The sequence below is a fragment of the Phoenix dactylifera genome, chromosome 2 (assembly GCF_051530095.1).
Source record: "Phoenix dactylifera cultivar Ajwa chromosome 2, Ajwa_hap1_PhDact_Kaust_v1.1, whole genome shotgun sequence".
NCBI lineage: Eukaryota > Viridiplantae > Streptophyta > Magnoliopsida > Arecales > Arecaceae > Phoenix > Phoenix dactylifera.
The window spans coordinates 2,504,338-2,524,407 of NC_143191.1; the positions used below are offsets into that span (position 1 = coordinate 2,504,338).

The 20,070-nt window shown below is 36.9% G+C and overlaps 1 protein-coding gene and 1 long non-coding RNA gene across 4 annotated transcripts; one reads left to right on the forward strand and one right to left on the reverse strand.

Annotated features, from left to right (window-relative positions):
- The first annotated feature begins 788 nt into the window (after positions 1 to 788).
- LOC103716627 (PHD finger protein At1g33420-like) lies at positions 789 to 9,680 on the forward strand. The gene is made up of 5 exons (XM_008804706.5): positions 789 to 1,499; positions 2,051 to 2,177; positions 4,505 to 4,720; positions 7,866 to 8,480; positions 8,681 to 9,680. The coding sequence occupies exons 1-5, from the start codon at positions 1,166 to 1,168 to the stop codon at positions 9,516 to 9,518; spliced, it is 2,130 nt and encodes a 709-aa protein (XP_008802928.4). The 5' UTR covers positions 789 to 1,165; the 3' UTR covers positions 9,519 to 9,680.
- LOC103716628 (uncharacterized) lies at positions 7,792 to 19,809 on the reverse strand. Of its 3 annotated transcripts, none has more exons than XR_015974926.2 (6): positions 19,580 to 19,809; positions 13,357 to 13,659; positions 10,808 to 13,160; positions 9,776 to 9,869; positions 8,660 to 9,694; positions 7,792 to 8,455 (listed from the first exon to the last, which is right to left on the reverse strand). It is a non-coding gene; the product is annotated as an uncharacterized LOC103716628 (long non-coding RNA). The 3 variants fall into 3 exon arrangements; XR_605563.6 differs by lacking the exon at positions 7,792 to 8,455 and adding an exon at positions 16,700 to 16,846 and having other exon boundaries at positions 8,557 to 9,694; positions 10,808 to 10,916; positions 19,580 to 19,729; XR_015974927.2 differs by lacking the exon at positions 7,792 to 8,455 and having other exon boundaries at positions 8,557 to 9,694; positions 10,808 to 10,916.
- Positions 19,810 to 20,070: the final 261 nt, after the last annotated feature.

Genomic DNA, 20,070 nt, shown 5'->3' on the forward strand with positions numbered 1-20,070 from the left:
ACGACTCAAGTATATATCTCAATCTCCGTTTGAGAGAACTTTTCTTAAGACTGTTTTAATCTTGCAAATATTGAAATCATGCAATAGTTATGAGTACTGCTCGGTGTATTGAGATGCATCAAAAGTTGATTTAATTATTTTTACATAATTAAGTTAAAAATTTTGTAGCATTTATAGACTAAACTGTCCACTTAAACATAAATATCTACCAACTAAATTATACCTAATCCAAATTATATAAGAAGAAAAAAAACAATCTTAAGATTAAAATCTAAATTAGATTTGAATAAATTTTTAGAAAATACAAGTTGGATAGGGTAATAAATTTGATTTTTATATAATTTTCAGTCTAATTTTCTTAAAAATATCTAAATAAAGTTATAAAAGTAGAGAAGCAGTAATATAACATGGCTATAGGATCTCTTTTGAGTATTGACCAGTAAAAAATAAGGCGACTTAATCCGATTCAGATCCTCAAATTCTGATCTATTCCGGGAAAGCCTCCCTCCAACCCGTTCTAAATCAAAAATATTTTCGATTTTCTAATAATGGACCCCACCTCGGAAACCACCAGTCAAACACACACGCGCACACACACGCGCCAAAAAAAAAGCAAGGGCACTTCTGTAATTTCATCAAATTTCCCTTACTGTTCCTCCTTCCGTGAATACTCCTCTTCGGTGTATTTTGGTAATTTGAGACTTAGTGTAGGGCCATTCCGGGAACTCGTCCACCGACTCTGATCCCCTTTGGTTTTGTTCTATAAATCATCGGACCCCTCCCGTCTTGCACCGCCTTAAAATATATCGTATCCAAGTCAAGATAGCCCAAAACGAGGGCGCGATCCCAAATTTTTCTCCCCCTCTCCCGCTCTCTTCTTGACCCTAACCGAACCAAACCCTAACCCGACCCTAACCCTGGTTATCGATTTCCAAGGCGGCCCATCCGATCTCTCTCCGTCTCTTCCCCCGTGTTTCTGAAACCCTAACCCTAGCCGGAGCCGATATCCATAACCCTAACGCTTGATCTTATCTTTTGTTAATTTATTTTGTTATTCCCACTTCAATCTCCTTCACCTAATCCTAGTTCTATTTGGAGCCGATCAACGGCGCCGTTCTTGCTGGAATCGCGAGATCCGGCCGTGGCCTCGACGGGATCCGACGCCATGGTGGTGAACAGGCGGCCGGTGAAGCGGGCGAAGAGAAGGGTGACGGCAGATCTGTGCGATTTTCTGAATTTTCCGGCCCCCGGCGACGGGATCTCCGATGGCCTCGACGGGCCGTTCCGCGTGAGCGTCCGGGAGTTTCTAGTGCGGCACGCCCGGCTGCCGCCGCCATCGTCGATCTTGTTGCCCTCCGCGGTCGCCTCGCCGCATCTGATACCCTGGCGGATCACGTTGCGGGTGGGTGATTTAGAAGGCGCTGTCGTTGAGCTTAACGTTGTAGAAGAGGACGTGTTGCGATCAAAATCGATCTACTGCGATCACTGTAGAATTGTAGGTGAGAATCGTGAGATAATTTTACTTTTTTTTTTTTTTAACAGTTCCACACTTCACATTTTTGTTTGCAATAATTTTTCCTTTTTTATTTTTCTTTTTTTATGTGTCGTTGGCCGGACCGGATCTAATTTGGTAAACCGGTTTTATCTGACAGCTGTCATCCACGACGTGACCATCATTTTAATTTTTTTTTACGGTTAATTTATTTTGCATTGTGGATTTTAAAATCTTTACTATAATCATATTAGTTTTATTATATTATTTTAAACATAAATTGGTTTTTATTTCAAATGTTTTGTCTTAATTTTTACATCGAATTATAATTTATTGGTTAAGTTCGCATTCATTAAATTGATTCTTATTGCATGATTACTAGAGAGTTAAACCAGACAAGCAATTTCATAATTGAGTGATGCAATTGTTCTTGCCGTTACTGTTTCAATAAACGTTGGGTGGTGGTTGTTCTTTCGTTTCCCATTAATTTATGCACTTATTAAAATGCTATTTTATGTTTTTGATGCTCAATTAGTTATTAATGTGATCTCACTACAGGGTGGAGTGGCCACCCCGTCTGTGGAAAGCGTTACCATTTTATAATCCGAAATGATAGCAAGTCATCATGTGGTTGTCGCCAGACTTGTATGCATTGCGAAACCTTGTTGCCCTTGCCCGACACAAGGTGAGAAGTAGTTTTTCTTGAGAGAGTTTTGTTTCTGTTGGGTTCATGATTTTGATTATTCATGTATCTTAAGTATAGTTCTTATGAGTGATTAAAATTGGTTTATTGTATATGATATTTTGATTTGGGATCTCTCGAATGATGATTAGGTGAGAATAGATATGAAGTGATGTAACTTGGGGGCCAGCAATAATTGACCAAATTATGCTTTAATGTGGTAGCCTTGAATGAATCATAACATATAATTCCTTCTTGTTGTGCCCCTTTTCTGAAGTTAGGATTCCAATTAGGCTATTGAGACAGCTTGGGCTTCCAACAAACTGTTTGGATCCAGTCGAAATTCCTGGTACTGAGTCAGGTTGGTCTTATGAAGTGGAACTTCAATCATTCCCGACTTTCTGCAAGCAGAATAGTTTTTGAATATTTCAAGGATTGTAATGGAGGCTATGTACCCTTTTGACTTTGATGCATGATATGTCTAAAATTTGTTCAAACAGACTGATCTGCAATTTGTTAAGAAGGAAACTTAGCAGAATATTGTTGTATGATGCACACTCTCATCAAAAACAACAGAATTGAAGGTTCTCCATATTAATTAGGCAACTTGAGCTGCAAATCTGGTGTCCGTGGTTGGTGCTAGATATCATCTCGTTACTTATATTAATATTTTTTTCATTTTTAATCTTTTCATGGATTTATAGAAGTCTTTGTCAAGTTTGTTGAGAAATGGGATATTCTCAGTACCTTTCAGGAGACTTGAAGAAATCATAGGTCGGGGAAATTTTTCATTTCAATTGCTTCTCGAGAAACTGCTTCATCTGTTGCATTTTCCTTACTTGAGGTTCTTGATTTTGTTGATTTTCTCTCTTACTCTCCAGAGGTGTGAGTGAAGGTTTTATACTCTAGACCATAAATTATTCTTGTGCCAGTGTGTATGAATTGAAATATCTCGGTTAAAGGAAAAGGATGTGCCTAGCAGTAGGTCTGCAATCCAAATGGAAGCCTCTTCAAGTACTAATGGACTCGATAGTCAAGTCTATTTATCTTCCATGAAGTATTCTGATGCAATGTTTCTGTTGGTGGTTTTCCTTAGATTAGCCTGACAGGCTTGAAAAGGTTCATTGGGCATACACATTTGTTCCCTATAATAGAAGCTTGTTATCATCGTGTATCTATATAAGATTCTGTTATCTTGATGGTGATATGCTTTTCTTCTGTAAAACGCTCCTCTATGACAGATCATTATTTCAAGGTTGCATTTTTAGTATGCTCAAAACTTGTATCCTTTCATCAGAAGAGTGTTCTTCTCATTTTGGTCTATGTTTGAGCTCTGTAAGATCTTTTTCCATGGATAGTCCTTGATTGTACAGCTTTTAGAAGACTTCCTCTTGAGCAAGGATTATTTGCATTTGATAGAAAGGTGTGTAACTATAATTTCTTATGATCATATGCCATGAACAGATGGCTTAGTCATCTATAACATTTAGGTCTTGTTTATATTTTATTTGATTCTATATGTCATGTAATGAAGATTTTGATTGCTCTTCGCTGCATTGGTTCTGATTTGCAGTTTCATGGGCCAGTTTTGTACCATTGTATTTCATGTTGCAAATGAAGCTATATAAGAGACTGTATCTGGATGATCAACTGCAGCATTTACATATTTCTAATGGATCAAATTAGCAATTTCCTCTGATTAAGTGATTTGTTATCATTCTGGCCTATGAAAGTTGGTATGAGGACAGCAGGGACACTTTCCTAACTTTATTTCCACTAGCTATTCGGAGCTTTATCATTGCCAGTGATCTACATGCATGTTGATGTAGGCGGTGTTTGTTTGATGCTGTGGAGTGGTTTTATTATTAGAATATAAAGTAATCTAGTAAATTCTCTTGAGGTACAATGTTAGTGGCTAGGCATGTTAGCCATCGGTTGAGAACTGTGATAAATTTTTATATCTGTAGGCAAGTGTTTCAGTATTGTATTTTGTGGAACTTGGTCTTGTTTTGGTGTTCATATGTGTAATAACCAATTCAATATTTGAGTGATTATCATATTGGTGTTTATCTTTTGAAGTAAACTTTCACTATTGTTTTGAAATGCTTCAGTGGAATTTGTTCCTACTTCCTAATAACAGCTTGTCTCCTACAATCATTAGAATTCTGCAGTATATATGTAAACCATGAAGATCTGAACAGGGCATTCTGCTAGCTATGTATTGGAGTTGGTTTTTCAAAGCCTGTAGATCTGAACCATGTTTAGTGATCATATGATATTTGTTTATCATCCAATGTTTTGTTTATCTCACACAAATGCTCCTTTATCAGGTGTATTAAATGCAAATATGAGATGAGAGGTGAAGATCTAGAAGACTGGCCATATGTACGGTTGGAAGATTCTACTCATTTGCTGCATGGTGTAGTGCATGCAAATGGTTATGGCCACCTTCTCAGAGTTAATGGCCGAGAAGGTGGTTCAAAATATTTGACTGGATGTGATATAATGGGTTTTTGGGATCGCATATGCAAAATGCTCCATGTCAGGTATGGGATATCATATGATCATTGTGAACTTGTCATCTTTATGGATCATTGTAGAGGTTTCCTATTGATTGCAACATTTTTCTGTGATATTCTAACACTTGATAATTACTTGATATGTTATCAAAATGCTCAGTGCTCAAACTGTACTATAAATTTGTATACTAGAGATCTTTGTGCTTTTTACAGTCGGTTTTTTTTTGGTAATAACAGTCAAATATTAATTTGTAATTGTTTTATTGTTCTGTTACTTGGGAAAAATCAATTTATGGCATAGTGTGCAGTGTAGTTTTTAAGGGGAGGTTTGCAATCACAGGGACCACACAGGATTGTGTAAACTTTAAATCAATATATGGTGTTTTATTGAAGGAGCATAATGATGAAAAAATGTATTCTATTTATTTAATTATCATGATTGATTTGTAAAATCCTGTAGACTATGGATGGAATGTTGGATTAATTATAAATGTAATAATTGAATAGATAATGGGGACATCAAAATAGAATCAAAGCCTATTGTACCTGTGTTTTAAAAGCAACTTGGAGCTTGCTCGATACCAAGACAATAGTCAGATGCCTACAAGCTTTCAAAGGTCAAGATCACCCAAAAGAGTAATAAGCTAAAAAAACAATAAAAGAAGAAAACAAAATTTTAATGCAATCAAGGTGCTAAATACTGGAGAGATGTTTAGTGTCCTAATGTCCAATGTAAGGATGAGATGAGTTGTGAAATATATTAGGATGGGACAAGATGTTCATTGTTCTATTCCATGGAAAAACTAAGATGGCCTAGACCTACTTTATTTGAAACCTTGAATACAACAGATATCATATGTTAAATGAGATATATAGTGAATCAAATAGGGCTGAAATCGGATTTGATACTAACATATTCATATCCATATTTGTTTTGTTTGACAAATATAGATACGGATACGGATGTTAGTTGGATGCAAAAATTCATATCTATATTTATTTTAAATGGATACAGATACAAATCGGATACCAAAAATATTGATATAAATATGGATATAAATAAAAAAATTAAGCTTTATGACAACAGAATTAAAGATATTATCGAGTAGATAATAAATCAAGTTAATAGCATGTTAATGTAGTCATTTATTTTTTGTAAAGTTTATGAGTGTTATATAAAATTAAATAGAATTACAAATGGAATCAAATATCTGGATGCAGATTGGATAGTCATCTATCCATATCCATATCCATTTTTCTTTGACGGATATGGATATGAATACGATATTAGTCGGATACTCAAATTTCTATTTATATTCGGATAAATTTGAATACGAAAATAGATTCGGACGGATATCTGATTCACTTTCACCCCCAAAATCAAGGGAAAGTTTTTACTAGACAGCATCTATAAATCATTTTATTCCCCATACTGTAACATGATGCAATATATTAAAGCAGTGCGTAGGCAGTACACCTTAGGTTAAACCTTAGATGGCCATTTTTAACACATTGCAAGCTAAACTCCAGCTTCTTAAAACGAGGCCACAAAACTGACAATTTTATTGTATGCAAAATTGACAATTTTATTGTTTGATCGGATTGGAAATAACAAATTTGCTACATGGTCACTAATTGACTCCGCAAATTATGAATGCTGAGTTGTGATAATGTGGATGTAAGGTTGTGAATGAGTGTTTGAAGCTCAAAATAGTTGGTTAGAAGTTGAAAATAAAAGAGAACTTTGAGCAAGGAGCTCAGAGGTATTGGAATATTGCTTGCTAACAAAGTGTAGAGCTCTGTATTGAAAACATAAGACAATGAGTCAAAATAGCCTGTGCTCCTAATGTTACTTACATGGTTTAGCCCATGTTCTCCACAGCCTTTCATCAAGGGGAGATCATGGATTTAATTTCCAACTCGAGATTTTTCAAATTGTCAGGTATGAAGCTGATGTTTTTGTGTGGGGGCTTGTGGAGTTTTCCGGCTTCAACCTAGTACCTATTTATTGTTGGGCCTTGTGAAATTAGATTTTCCTTTTTCAATTCCACCCACTAGGTTCTAAAGGATCAAATTCTGATTACATGGTGGCTACTAAGATTTAGCGCCAAAAGTAAATCAGATATGGATTGAATATTGGTATATCTATATTCTTTTTGAAAAGAATATGGATACAAGTCAAATAATATAGTTATATCCTAATTTTTTCTATATAGATATGGATATAAGTCGAACATTATTGGATTTGCAAAATTTAATAATAAAAAATAATAATAATTATATAATCATAAAGCATAGAAACAGAATCTACTAGTCAGATTGCATGCGACAGCTTGGTAATTGAGAGTACAAGGTGTAGTTATTAAACTCGTATGGAGATCAATCTAGAGGTCACTAGTCCGATCAAGTTGTATTAAAAATATTCAAAATTAAAATTATTTAAATATATATATATATATATAATGTAAGAATTAATAATTTATTTTTGCATCAAATATCCTAACTACTCTTTAGGGGGACAATAAATAAAAATTAATCATGAAATTTCTTCTTCTTTTTTTTTTGAGAGCTTGTAGCTATATGTGAAATAGAAATACAGAGAAGTTGATATAGATCAAGTGACTATTGGCATGAATAAATTTTGAATAACTACCTATATGAAATAAAATTGAATGTTGTAATATGGTGATTTCAGTGTTTGTCATCCAGCGAGCGGTCGCTAGTTTGAATCTGCAAATAGATAGGCCGACCTGTTTTCAGCGCTATTGGGATTCCCCCAGTTTGTGCAGTTTTCTTCTTGGACTCTGCTTCATGCCTGTGATGCGACCATCATCCTTGGTTATATATAGTATAAGTTGAACGACAATGTATAACATTGTACAATTGTCCGTGATAGCTGTAATTAGGAACGCATTTTATTATGAATTATGGATTTGTTTCTTTATTTACATTTATTATGAGTTCAGGCATTAATTTCTTAGTTAAATTTGCATCAAAGGCTAAAAGTTGGAAACGTTTCTTTAAGTATCAACCGTAGGAATGAAGCCTTTTGTTTTTCGGGTTAGCAGATGGATGGAACATTTATTGTTACGAGCATATGACTGGTCAACAAAAATTTTCGAGCATTTTGTTTCTGTTTGTGACCAAAAGATCATTTGTTTTGTGATGACAGAAAGGTCAGCGTTTTGGATATATCTAAAAAATATGGAATGGAGTATCGGCTCCTCCATGCTGTAACCGCTGGCCGTCCCTGGTATGGGGATTGGGGATACAGATTTGGTGCTGGTAGCTTTGCCCTCACTGCAGTGGCCTATCAGAAAGCTGTGGAAACCCTCTCTAATATCCCGCTGTCCGTCTTCTTCTGTCATGCCCGATCTCCTCGCACCCCATTGCAGAATGTGATTGCACTATATCGGTCCATGTCTGACCATCAATTAGTCACAGTAGGAAATCTCTTCTGCTATGTGACGCGTCTGCTTCATGAATCTCGCGAACAAGGAAAGCCTGAAAATCCTTTGAGGAAATGGGCTGAAGCCACCTCAGGCGTGTCGGGTACATGGACGAATGAAGATGTTGAACGAGCAGAGAAGGCTATGGTCAAGGTTCTACGTGCCGTTGGGGGTTCCAAGTGGGTGACATGGCGTGCCCTCAGAGGAGCCACATTTCAGGCAATAAAATCCCCAGGGCTGCTTGACCATTGCCTCAAGGAACTGGGCGGTAAGGCAATCGGCGATGGCATGGTTGTTGCAGCCCGACGCAATGCTGAAACAAGTGCAATTGAGTACAGGTCAGTCGAAACATACATCTCTTATCTTGCCTATTTAGTAGTTTTAAATCCGTTATTCAGCAATAGAAACTAATACTACCGCACAACGACTAGGAGATTGCTTATGATAAGTATATTATTTCTTCTTGCGAACAGAACAAAATAAAATCTTTTTCATCAAATCTGATTTGTTTGTGTACGTCTTTCTTCTGGAAATGCAGGCTTGAGGCAGCTTCAAACCAGACAATGACCACCAGATACTTGTCCAGGCCATCTGCTGATCAGCTTCTCCAGGACCTCAAATTCCTGTATGATGCTCTTCTTAATCCTGCGACCATGCAATCCTACAGGCCACAAGCCACAGAGGAGGCTGCCTCCAGCTCAGCGTCAAAGCTCCTAGACTGCAAGCAGTTCATAAAGCATTATGATGAACCTGCATCTAATCAGTTACCGTCTGGTCAATCTATGCTGCCGATCTGGTGTCATGTTGAGTTGATTGATCACCCAAAGGGCTACACTACTCCCCCGCCAGAGCTGCTGATTTTGCCAATGACTGCCACTATAGCTGATCTTAAGCAACAAGCAACAAGAGCTTTTCAGGAGACTTACCTCATCTTTCAAAGATTCCAGGCTGAACAGTTAATATTAGACCGTGGAGATGTTAGTGACTTTGCTCTTGTCAGGCATATACTTGGCTTAAATGAGATTGCTAGGATTAGAGGAACATGTTCAGGAGTTGACCAAAGATTCGGGCAGTTCCGAATGGAGAGGGGATTGGAGAACTGGATTGTGGACTGTGATTGTGGTGCGAAGGATGATGATGGTGAGAGGATGATGGCCTGTGATGCCTGTGGGGTCTGGCAGCATACAAGGTGTGCTGGGATCAGGGACCATGATGAAGTACCAGCAAAATATGTTTGTAGGAAGTGCATTCGCTTCCGCAAGTCCAAAGGCCGCAGTGGTGGGCCAATGAAAAGAAACTCCTCTGGTGGGATGTGCAAGGATGAAACAGATCCTTCTAAATCTGGTAGATTTGGTAGCCTGACAACTGTGAGGTGAAGATATGTCTGTCATTGTAAATGTTAGCGTATGTACATAGAGTAGCCTAGGATGAGAGTTGATGACTAAAGTCTCTGCTTTGGCCGCCTTGTAGTAAGTTTCAAGGCCATTGTCGAAACATTTTGTTTCTCCTTAATGAAGAAGCTAATCTTTCCTGTAAAATTTTTATTTTGCACCTGCATAGCATGAACGGCCCATATAAATCAGGCATACTAAATTAGTATGGTAAATGCAGTGTTCAAGAATAGCTAATTTACTTATTAAATGTACAATTGTTTCAATCACCAACCCTTTCCAATCCTTTCCTCAATCTATTCTCTACCGTCAGGTCTTTTGCCTCTGCTACCATGACTGCAATTCAATACAAAACATCAGGGATCTTGAACCACTATCAAAAAAGAATGGGAAAAGGAAACCCAAAATCAGCATTGCCACTGGCAGAGCTACGTCTTGACCAAGATATACCTAGGTTCTAGCTTTCCCAATCAAGAAAGATTTTTAAATAGTTGAACATTATTATATTGAATTTATCGACAATGCTGGCACCGAAGGAATGGCATAACATGGAGATGACATCAATCAATGATTATGGCGCACGACAGAATGCTGTACACCCTGGTATCTTCCGTGATGGGTGATTGCATCAAAAATGAATTTGTCCAGGCACGTGGTACCTAGGTGACAAAACCCTCGACAACCTGTGAGGACTCAATTGCAATATTGTGTTTGTTGAAACCACAAGAAAAAGGAAACAAAAGAAGGAAAATTCACAACAAGAAAGAGAAGAATGAAAGAAGAGAATGAACACATAAGGAAATACCAAGAGAAGGTGAGGAAGCAGAAAAAAAAAATTAACAGAATCTGAATGTGTTCATCAGCATGCATAAAGAGCTTCAAGGGGGAAAAAATGCCAGTAACAAAAATTATGGTAATGGAAAACAGAACTTTCTACTTCCTCTTAGTCTGTTGGGCAATGACGAGTAACAAAGGAAATCTGTATTTATCTTCCAAGTAAATGTAAAATATAACCTCTATGTCATCAAAAATCATGTAACAGAAGTCAAATAATCAACGTCAATATCTTCATTTTCAAAGTCAATAGGCATTGTCTATTTGTGGTTTGGCATATGAATAAGCATTCACCATTTCTTGCAATCAAAACTACAATAAACACTACATGTATCTACATCCAAACATAGTTTGCATCTTAGGAGAACATAAATATAGATTATGTAAACTTAAACATATTTGCAGTTAACTTGAGAATATAGCAAAGGCAGGATTCAAACCTAGGTCATTGGGTATCATGGCCCATGAATTTACCAACTGCACCAGTTGGCACGCAAGTCAACTTGAGAACATATTCTCTCTTCCATGCTTTTAAGTATATTGATATACCTGATTCAGTTAGCCAGGTCAGTCCTTGCCTAGGCAGACTACCAAAATGTGTAGGTTAACAGCTTTGACAAGACTAATTCAAACTACTGCTTGATTACTTAGAACTTTACACAATGATCCATAGCCTGGGAGAATAACAATCGGTTTTATGAGAAATGATCCATATGCACAGCAGGTCATGAAAATCTTTGATGTAACTGATCAGATAAGATATAGAAAAACTTGTCGAGGAAGTCCATGGATACCTAGGAAAATGTATAGCCTGGGAGAATAAGAATCAGTTTAATGAGAAATGATCCGTACGCACAACAGGTCATGAAAATGTTTGATGTAACTGATCAGATAATTAGATATAGAAAAACTTGTTGAGGAAGTCAGATGGATACCTTGGAAAATGCATAGCTTGAGAGAATAAGAATCGGTTTAATGGTTAACTGTCTCTTGTGTTGTACAAGGTAATTGGAGGTATCTTCTGTGAGGTAAATGTCAACCCAAAGATATTCATAAATATTTTAAAGATTTCTGAGGATATTTATAAAATTTCAAAGGATGGGCTCTCTTAATGCAAGATGGAAAGCTAAACTAGCAAGTAGCTATGGACTGTGGAAACCATACAGGCTGTTATATCCAAATCAATGTTGTCAAAGCAACAAAGTGGGCTCAAGATGGTGTCTGTGGCAAAAACATAAAAAAGGAGAGGATAAGAGAAAGCAGAAAAGAAAGAACATATTTCCAACCCAAACATATTAGAATTGTCTCATCAATCAATCACTTGGAAGATGGCTACATGTTCCCTATTGGTTGCAATCAAGAAAAATAAAAATTTATAAGTTATATTGGGATTCAAGACCCGATACCAGCACATGTCCTCGTATGATCCTGAATCAGTATAGTACTGGGACAAACCCGCCTTGACAGCCTAGACAAGTTGGCATCCCAATACTTTTACTGGGATACCTCTGAACTCATTTTTTTGGTTTCATTTTGTTGTTTAGAATTTAATGATTTTAAGATGTTTTTAGCTTCATAAATAGGCTTTTGAACCTCTTAAATAGGTATGGTACTAAGATGCCCCTTGTCGCATGGTTTATGGTTTCTATTTTTTCGTTTTTAAATTTGTGTAATTTTGTTTTTTTAATAAATTGTACCTATAAGCACCCTTTTGTGAGAGAGACCTGGCTATCCCAACTAGTACCAGGCTACCATGTTAGCAAACTGGCTAGTCCCAACCTGTACCAACCAGGAATGTGGGGGCATCCAGTTCATGAGCAAACCAACGTCCTGGGGCCATCCCAACTATCATTCTCAGATCGGAATGGTATAGCACTAGTGAGATGCATCGGTACTCTTGGGATGGGAATCCTAGAATGCACACACAAATGTCTATACATATTCAGAATTACATATCCAAGATGCAAAAAATATAAAGTAAAAATCAAGCATATAAACTTAAGAAGCAAATATCAAGCTAATTTTAGTATCTACTTATTAATATTATCAGTACACTAAACAGACTAGATAGTCCTAGTCTAAGCAATTGATACAGCCCAGATACCAGGTACCAAGATGCCTTTATGGACTATTTTGAGAAAATTAGTTCAAACTACAGCCTGATTACGAAAAAAGATTGGCAATAAACTATATCGATAATGGCCTATATGAACAATTGCTTTACTGAAGCAGTTACAGATGATTATTAAATTTATGAAAAAATCACATGTAGAGAGAATGGAGCATGTCTAAGGGTGTACCGAGCCGAGCTTGATTGAGCTTGGGTCTAATCAAGCTTGGTTTGAAATCCCACGCTTGAAAGTTGAGATCAAGCTTGATTTGTTTAACACCATGTCGAGCTTAGTTTCAGCTTAATTTCAAATTGAGCTGAACATGAGCCTAATCAATCAGCTTGAAAATCCTAAAACAAGCTACATATCAATTCGAGTTTGAACTTGAACTAAACTTGGTCCAAGCTTGAATTAGAGCTTGATTCAAGCTTGGCTTAGTTTGATTTCAAGTTTGGTTCAAATCTGAATTAACATTTAATGAATTCAAAAGTTAAATAATATTCAAGCTTGAAAAGATCCTAATTTCGTAGACCAATGGATCTATTTTTGACTTGGTTTGAAATTAATTTTGAGCCAAGATCGCTGGTCCAAGCTTCGTTCATTTAGCTTCGAACTGAGGCTGCACCGAGCTTTTTCCAAGCCGAGCTCGAGCTACTTCAGATGGTAAATAAGCATGGATAACCTAAGCAGCAGAAAATAGCTTGATTGGTTAAAATCAGTTCTGCAGCATCAACTAATTGTACATTCAGTTTGCAGAATAACTGTCAATTTGGTCACAAATGCACCAGTATGTAAACAACTGTTAATAATAAGATTTCTTTAAGTAAAATGTAAGGTATGATATATGTAAATAAAATTATCATTACTGTAAAAGTTACCTCAAGATTGACATGTATCTCCTTAGCATGCCTTCTCATGGTGGGAGCATCATTTCAGATAACTGTAGTATACTGCTATGCACAGTGACAGTTTCTTCAATGGCTAAATTTGCTGATTGCATATTCTTTTGAAACTCATTTTCTTCCAAACAGTGAATGGCATGGATATTTGTTACAAATGTTTCCACTGAGATAAGATTGTAAGGTAGTATTCCACTTCTGGCACAAGCTTCAATTGCCTCATAAATAGCTGGATAATTTTTTTAGGTTGGAACACAGCTGGTCGGGATTGGCCTACATCATCTTGAATTCAGAAGGGAATTAAAATGCTTTAGACCTATGAATGAAAAAGCAAATAGAAAAACAAATAAAACATAAAGAGTTGTTATAGAAACTAGCATGGTTTAAAGGTTGTATGGTATAGACTGGAATTCATAGCAGCAGTTCAAAAGAGCTTTTATTGATTAAGACATTGCCCTTCATGCCCCATATCATGAAAAGTCAAAGTCACAGTTGAAACTATAATGTCAAGTAAAGACATTTATGGAAGAAAAATTCTCTATCAAGTTCTTACAGGTGAGGAAGAAATTCAGTAATCATAACCTGCAATCCTTATCTCAAGTAGTTAAAGTTGCGAAATAGCACTGCTTGATTTGTCTAAGGAAAGCTTTCGAGGATGGCTCCCTTCTTCTCCTCCCCTCCCACCCCTGCTATAATGTCTAGTAAAGACATTTATGAAAGAAAAAATCTCTATCAAGTTCTTACAGGTGAGGAAGAAATCCAGTAATCATAACCCGCAATCCTTATCTCAAGTAGTTAAAGTTGTGAAATAGCATTGCTTGATTTGTCTAAAGAAAGCTTTCGAGTATCCCCTCCTCCTTCCCACTACCCACATTGCCCTAGTTAGCATCCCCCCACCAAAACCTCACTTCTTTGGCAACATCGCTCTTCCTTCCCTCATGCTCCTTCCTTCTTGGTGGTGGAGAAAGGCACGACTGGAGGATGTAAGTGAGAATCAAATCAGCACAGCTGAATGGAACAACTCTAGAGGTATCCCTTCCATGACCTCGAATGACTACTCATCCAGGTCTGCTCCTTTTGAGACTAGTCAACTGGATCTAACAAAGAGCTTTTGAAAGGTGATGAACGGGATGGAGCAGCTTTTCAGGAAGATAAAGCATATAGCCTAAGTTGCCAGGCTTCCATGGCTCGCAAGGAGCCTACCTTAAAGTTGGATCTTGTTTTTGTTGTGGTGAAACAGGGTATTATAGGAAGGATTGTAGGAATGGCTAAATATGTAATATTTGTAAGGGGGTTGGTCATAGTTCAAGGATCTGTAAAGCTTGGTCTAAAAGAAGATGGATGCTGAAATACCTAATCGTCCTTCTAGAACCTCTATTTTTCATGCCTATTACCAGATCCGTAAAGGAGGCACATAGAAAGCACAAAAGGGGTGGCATCACTAGGGTTGACCCTCTTCAAGGTAGGGATGAAGTGGATTCTTTGATGGAAGTGGATGTACACTCCTGTCTCGTATCACCCTCGCCATGCTTGGAGAGCAAGGAACTTCAGACACAACAAGTTCTTAGTTACTTCTCCTCACAGATAAACTATCTTTGATTTATGCCAAAGAGATACCATTCATTCCCATTCTTCCTCTTTCACTGTCTATACTTGGCCAATTAACATGATTTGTATTATAAAGTGGATACTAAAACTCATGTTACTCTTGCATGTTGGGACGAGGATTCCATCCGCAACCTAGTGAGTTACCAAGGGACACTATTGATCTCTCTGAATTTGATCTCACTATTTTCTGCAAGTCCATTAAAGCTATTCCTCGGTCGATGGATGTCTTTGTAAGGAAATTCAAATATATTGTCTACATTTCAGTCAGGAACTTCAAGAATGAACCCCCACCCTTGGTGGCTCTCCAGTATTGAGGAATTGGGATGACAATGGCGAACCTCTTCCTCTTGTAGACCCTTCCTGTATCCAATTTCTCCAACAAAATGTCAATGTGATGAGCTCGCTCAATAATTTTGATCATTCTCCTGGTTCTAATGATAGCCCTATAGACCCCTTGGTTGTGTTCGTGACTCCGACTGAGACAAAAATTACTCTAATGACTCCTTCAATTAATGGGTTCTCCTATTCCTGATTCTCTTCCGACTTCCTCTATTTCCCCTAGTTCAGACCCTGCTTCAAGGGTCCACCAGCCAGCAGTTCAAGTCGACCTGGTTCTCCTTAATTAGGTTTTGATGTCGGATCACCAAATTAGCCAAAATTTTGAACACAGAACATTGACTCAGAGCTATATCATCTAGAATGACAGAACATTAAGCATGTAAGTTCTCTATACTCAACAATAAAACTGCCGATGGTAAGGCTTCCGATCATTTTGGACATTTAAAAAAGGACACTACATAAGTCAACGTATGTATTTGTGCATTGTGTCTATACATATGCATACGCAGTTATTTCCCATAATGGATCCATTGCATTACTACATCGTTCCGACAAGTTTTGTCGTACACTACATTTCAAATAACATGAATTGAATGTGAACAGAACAACTTGTTACATGCATGCAAATGGTGTAATTTCAAGCTGTGCCAGACAAGCACCACAAGATTGAATAACAAGTTCTGATTTATCATTGTGTAGCAGAGATGCGCATGATGCCCCAATAAAGCTTTATAAAATTTAGATTCAAGACAAGAAAAGGTTGAAATTTAGACAATCCTTTTCCTATAGCTTATGGTACAACCGTAATAAAATACTGTTAAAAACACTACCATAGAGTGAATCCAAAATATATCAGTCACATCTCCGCTGAGAAAAGGCATCTTTGATATCAAGAATGATGACAAAACTACGCTAATAGAGTAAGAGTTGCAAGAACCACCAAATGGGGTATCACAATATTTATTTATTTTTTATTAACAACAAGCCTTGAAGTTGGAGATGTAAAAGGAATAAAGATGTGCACATGATATGTGTGAAAAATGCAGTGAAAACTTTTCAAACTTCTGTTGCATATAAAGTCAAGGGATTGACTGCAGGATCAGTTGACATGGCTTACATTTGGCTGTAGATAATCAGAATGTCAAGTGCTATCCATTAACATATGCTAACAAGATTAGAAGCTTACAGTTGCTCCATAATTCATGCACAAGCCAACTTGTCATAGCAAAGCATAAATGTGAAAACAATCAGTTTAAATTAAACAAAAATAATTAAATTCAAACAATTCGTGTCAGAAGCACATTAAGGCATTGTAACAACAACTAGGATATTGGAGCATCTAAATATATAGATGTTTCTTTAGCAAAAATACTACCTTAATTGCACTATCTATTTCTTCATCTGGAGCATGAGCCCATAATGATGTTCTTTAATAGTAGACTCCATGGTCACAAGAAAATCTTACAGCTTTCTACTATCATTTTCAGCATCAGATGTATGAAACGAGAACAACAAAATGAAGCTGCAAATAAATGATATTTCTTGCAAGTTAATATTAAATTAACAACTCTCCCAAAAAACAGGGAAAAAAAAGAAAATAATCTGTTACATGCACTTAATAATCTGTTACATGCACTTATAATTCAAAAACAGGTAGAGAATTTCAAATACCAGCCATACATACAGGTAAATACAATTGTTAGACAAGAATATTAATGTTGATGTATGCATGGAGAACAACCAATACTGGTGCACAAATAAGATAGTTCACTTAAACCGTGAGATTCCTGGATTTGGACGGAAACAACCTAAAATAAACACAATGGAAAAAAAGGGAATGTTCAACATTACTTGATGATGCTTGCACATCCTCTTAATAACAGTATTGATCCTAACTATCAGTCACAAGTACAAACAGTGAATGCCGAACTCATTATGAAGATTTTCTTGGAAAAAATAAACCATATTATAAAGTATGACCTTGTAAAAAAGGAGCCATTCCAAGAGTAAGATTGGTAAGGAAAACAAATTCAGTGGTTCAGGTAGATCATTGGCTCCAAGGTACAGGAGGCAAGAATCAAGAAATAGGAAGTTTAGAAGGGAAGGAAAGACCCGAATATTACATAAATGCAAAGTGCTTCAATCACTTACTCTTGCCAGCTTTTCACACAAGAAAAACCTGAACAAACTCTTATTACTACCTAACTATTACATGAAAACCCTAAAGAAACAAAACCTAACCACATTCAAACAAATCCAAGTAAATAATATTAGTGGAAAATACAGATAATGAGGTTTCTTAGGAACAATCATTATTCGTTGGCCCAATTTATAACGAAGAGAAGTCAGCTGACAAACCCTTCTTTTCAACCAATTTGAGACTTAAGATTGAAACTACGTGCCCCTTTTTTGATGTCTATTTATTAAGAATTTGATTTCTGAATTATGTGAAAAGAAAGGCGATCAAATAGGAGAAAATATGGGAAGCTTAACTAATATTTGGGTTCTGTTTCAAGATAAATTATGCTTACACTGGGACCCCTTAAGCAGACTAAACTCTAGTAATAATGAGCAAGCGCTACCAACTATAACGTGAAACTCTTACTATAAGGAGTTGCAGGCCATTATGACTCTCTAATAATTCCAGCGATTTTCACTATTTCTATTTTATTTGGAAATGTATAACCCATTGAGAAGTAAGAACAAAGTACCACCATGCATTTAATTGTCATTAAAAGAAAATGATGTTTGCAAAGTAGATGACAAGATGAGAAAATGGAAGTTGATCGGCCGTTAAATTTGCCTCCTTTCTCTTATTTGTAAAGCAACCACACAAAGCCCACGGAAGTGACTAATACATGAAAGCTGTGTGAAACCCCAACTAATGAAGCTATTGAAATTGAATTTAGAAATTACATTAAAATTCGTCATCTACTTCTACATAACAACTTTTGGGTTTAAAATTCTAAAAGAAGATGTGAAATACAAAACGGTAAAGATAAAACTTATTCAAAAAAAACCTACACAGGATGCAAACTATATACCATACATAATCATACTAAAATAAATAAAATACTATAAGGAGGAAAAAAAATCCAAACTTCAATATCATGATTCACCAACCCATCTTGTCCACAAAGAAAGAATGGAAGGGACGTAGAGAATCAAAATCTGGCATTTCTAGCAAAAACCAGTAAGCATAAATAAATCCAAACAAATCATGAACTGAACAAACATCCAAATTTTGATTTAAATAAAGACTAACATTAAATTCTAGAAATTAAAACAATCATAAGCTAAATGTCTTAATTTTAGGTACGGCACTTCCCTTGCTTATAGTAGAGAACAGAACCGAGGAGGATGGTATTTTTCAAAAATGAAATGGTTCAAAGAGATGTATAGACACCGTTCCAGAACAAGTATATACAACAGAAAATTATCATGGATCACATGAAAATCAGATAAAACCTAAATAACAAGATGCAAAACAAAACCCAGATATCATTCTACTCTGCAAACAGAAGAAAAGGACAAACACGAGGGCTAGCACTCCTTATTTGATGACAGGCAATAGGTAATAGATGTTTCCAAACAAATCTCTAACCTCGCACAGCTCTGCCATTCAAGATGCAGAATAGAACCCTAAAATCGAGCAAAGCACTTAAAAAATGGCATAGATTTAAAAGTCAATTGCCTAAACTAGAGCAATTCTAGTTTCTTTATATGATACAGAACAGAACCAAGCAAGATCACCGTTTTCCGAAACAACAGCAAGGTTGAGAGAAAGAAATAGACAGTATCTTCAAAATCAATGTCCCCATAAGAAACTCATCAAAGGAAAATATGAGATCCAAACAAAACCTAAAAAAAGAATTTCAAAATCGAAACTAGATATCACGATCCATCAACTACTCTGCCAATCACACAAACAAAAAAAAAAGAAGAAAAACAACTTAGCTACCGTTCCCCATTCGCCTACAAGAAACAGGCAACAAACTCATCCAAACAAATACACCAAACGAGCAACGAACAAGCCCTCCATTCAAACAAAAGCAGAGATAAAACCCTAACCACAACGACACCAATAGCCCAAGCTCCAATCCAAAGGAATGCAAGTCTATCACAAAAGATACAATTAGAACCCTAAAATTCAGGAAAGAGAGAACCAATCTAGCACTAAATTACGCAATTCGAACTCCAAAAACAATCAAGAAATGGGTGAATAAAAAATCTGAGCAAAGGCTCTAGGGAGGACCTCTTGATGGCATGGACGAGATCGGCGGCGGAGGCGAGGTGGCGCATCCGATTGAGAAACTGGGCTGGGAGAGCGGAGGCGGAATCCATGGGAATCCAAGAAACCTATTCTTCTTGGATCGACTGCGATCGAAATCGCCATCCTTCGCCCTTTTATCCGGCGGTGAAAATATATACGAGCGAGAGACCGCGAGGAGCGTCCCGTGGGCGCTCATGGTAACTCCAAGTGACGGATTTTTTTCTTAACTGCTTATTTTCTTGCTTAATTGCGTGTGAGTCTCGCACATGAAGGAACATTTGTGGGGGCGCCGACAAAGTAGCAGGGGATTTAGTGGACCCTCGAATACGGTTTTGGTACGCGGGTTCGGTGGATGTTTGGGGAGGCTCCGGTGGACCCGATCGGACGGTCGAAGGCAATTTAAATGCAACGACTTATGATGTAAGCCGTACGATCAGATCTTGAATAATGTAATTAAAGTGTCATACGCAGCC

What these genes read in the sequence shown, in the direction of transcription:
- LOC103716627 (XM_008804706.5), top strand. Translation starts at nt 1,166, where the DNA reads ATGGTGGTGAACAGGCGGCCGGTGAAGCGGGCGAAGAGAAGGGTGACG. An exon ending in TTGCCCTTGCCCGACACAAG is followed by an intron (nt 2,178 to 4,504) that starts GTGAGAAGTAGT and finishes CTCCTTTATCAG; the next exon opens with GTGTATTAAATGCAAATATG. An exon ending in ACAAGTGCAATTGAGTACAG is followed by an intron (nt 8,481 to 8,680) that starts GTCAGTCGAAAC and finishes CTGGAAATGCAG; the next exon opens with GCTTGAGGCAGCTTCAAACC.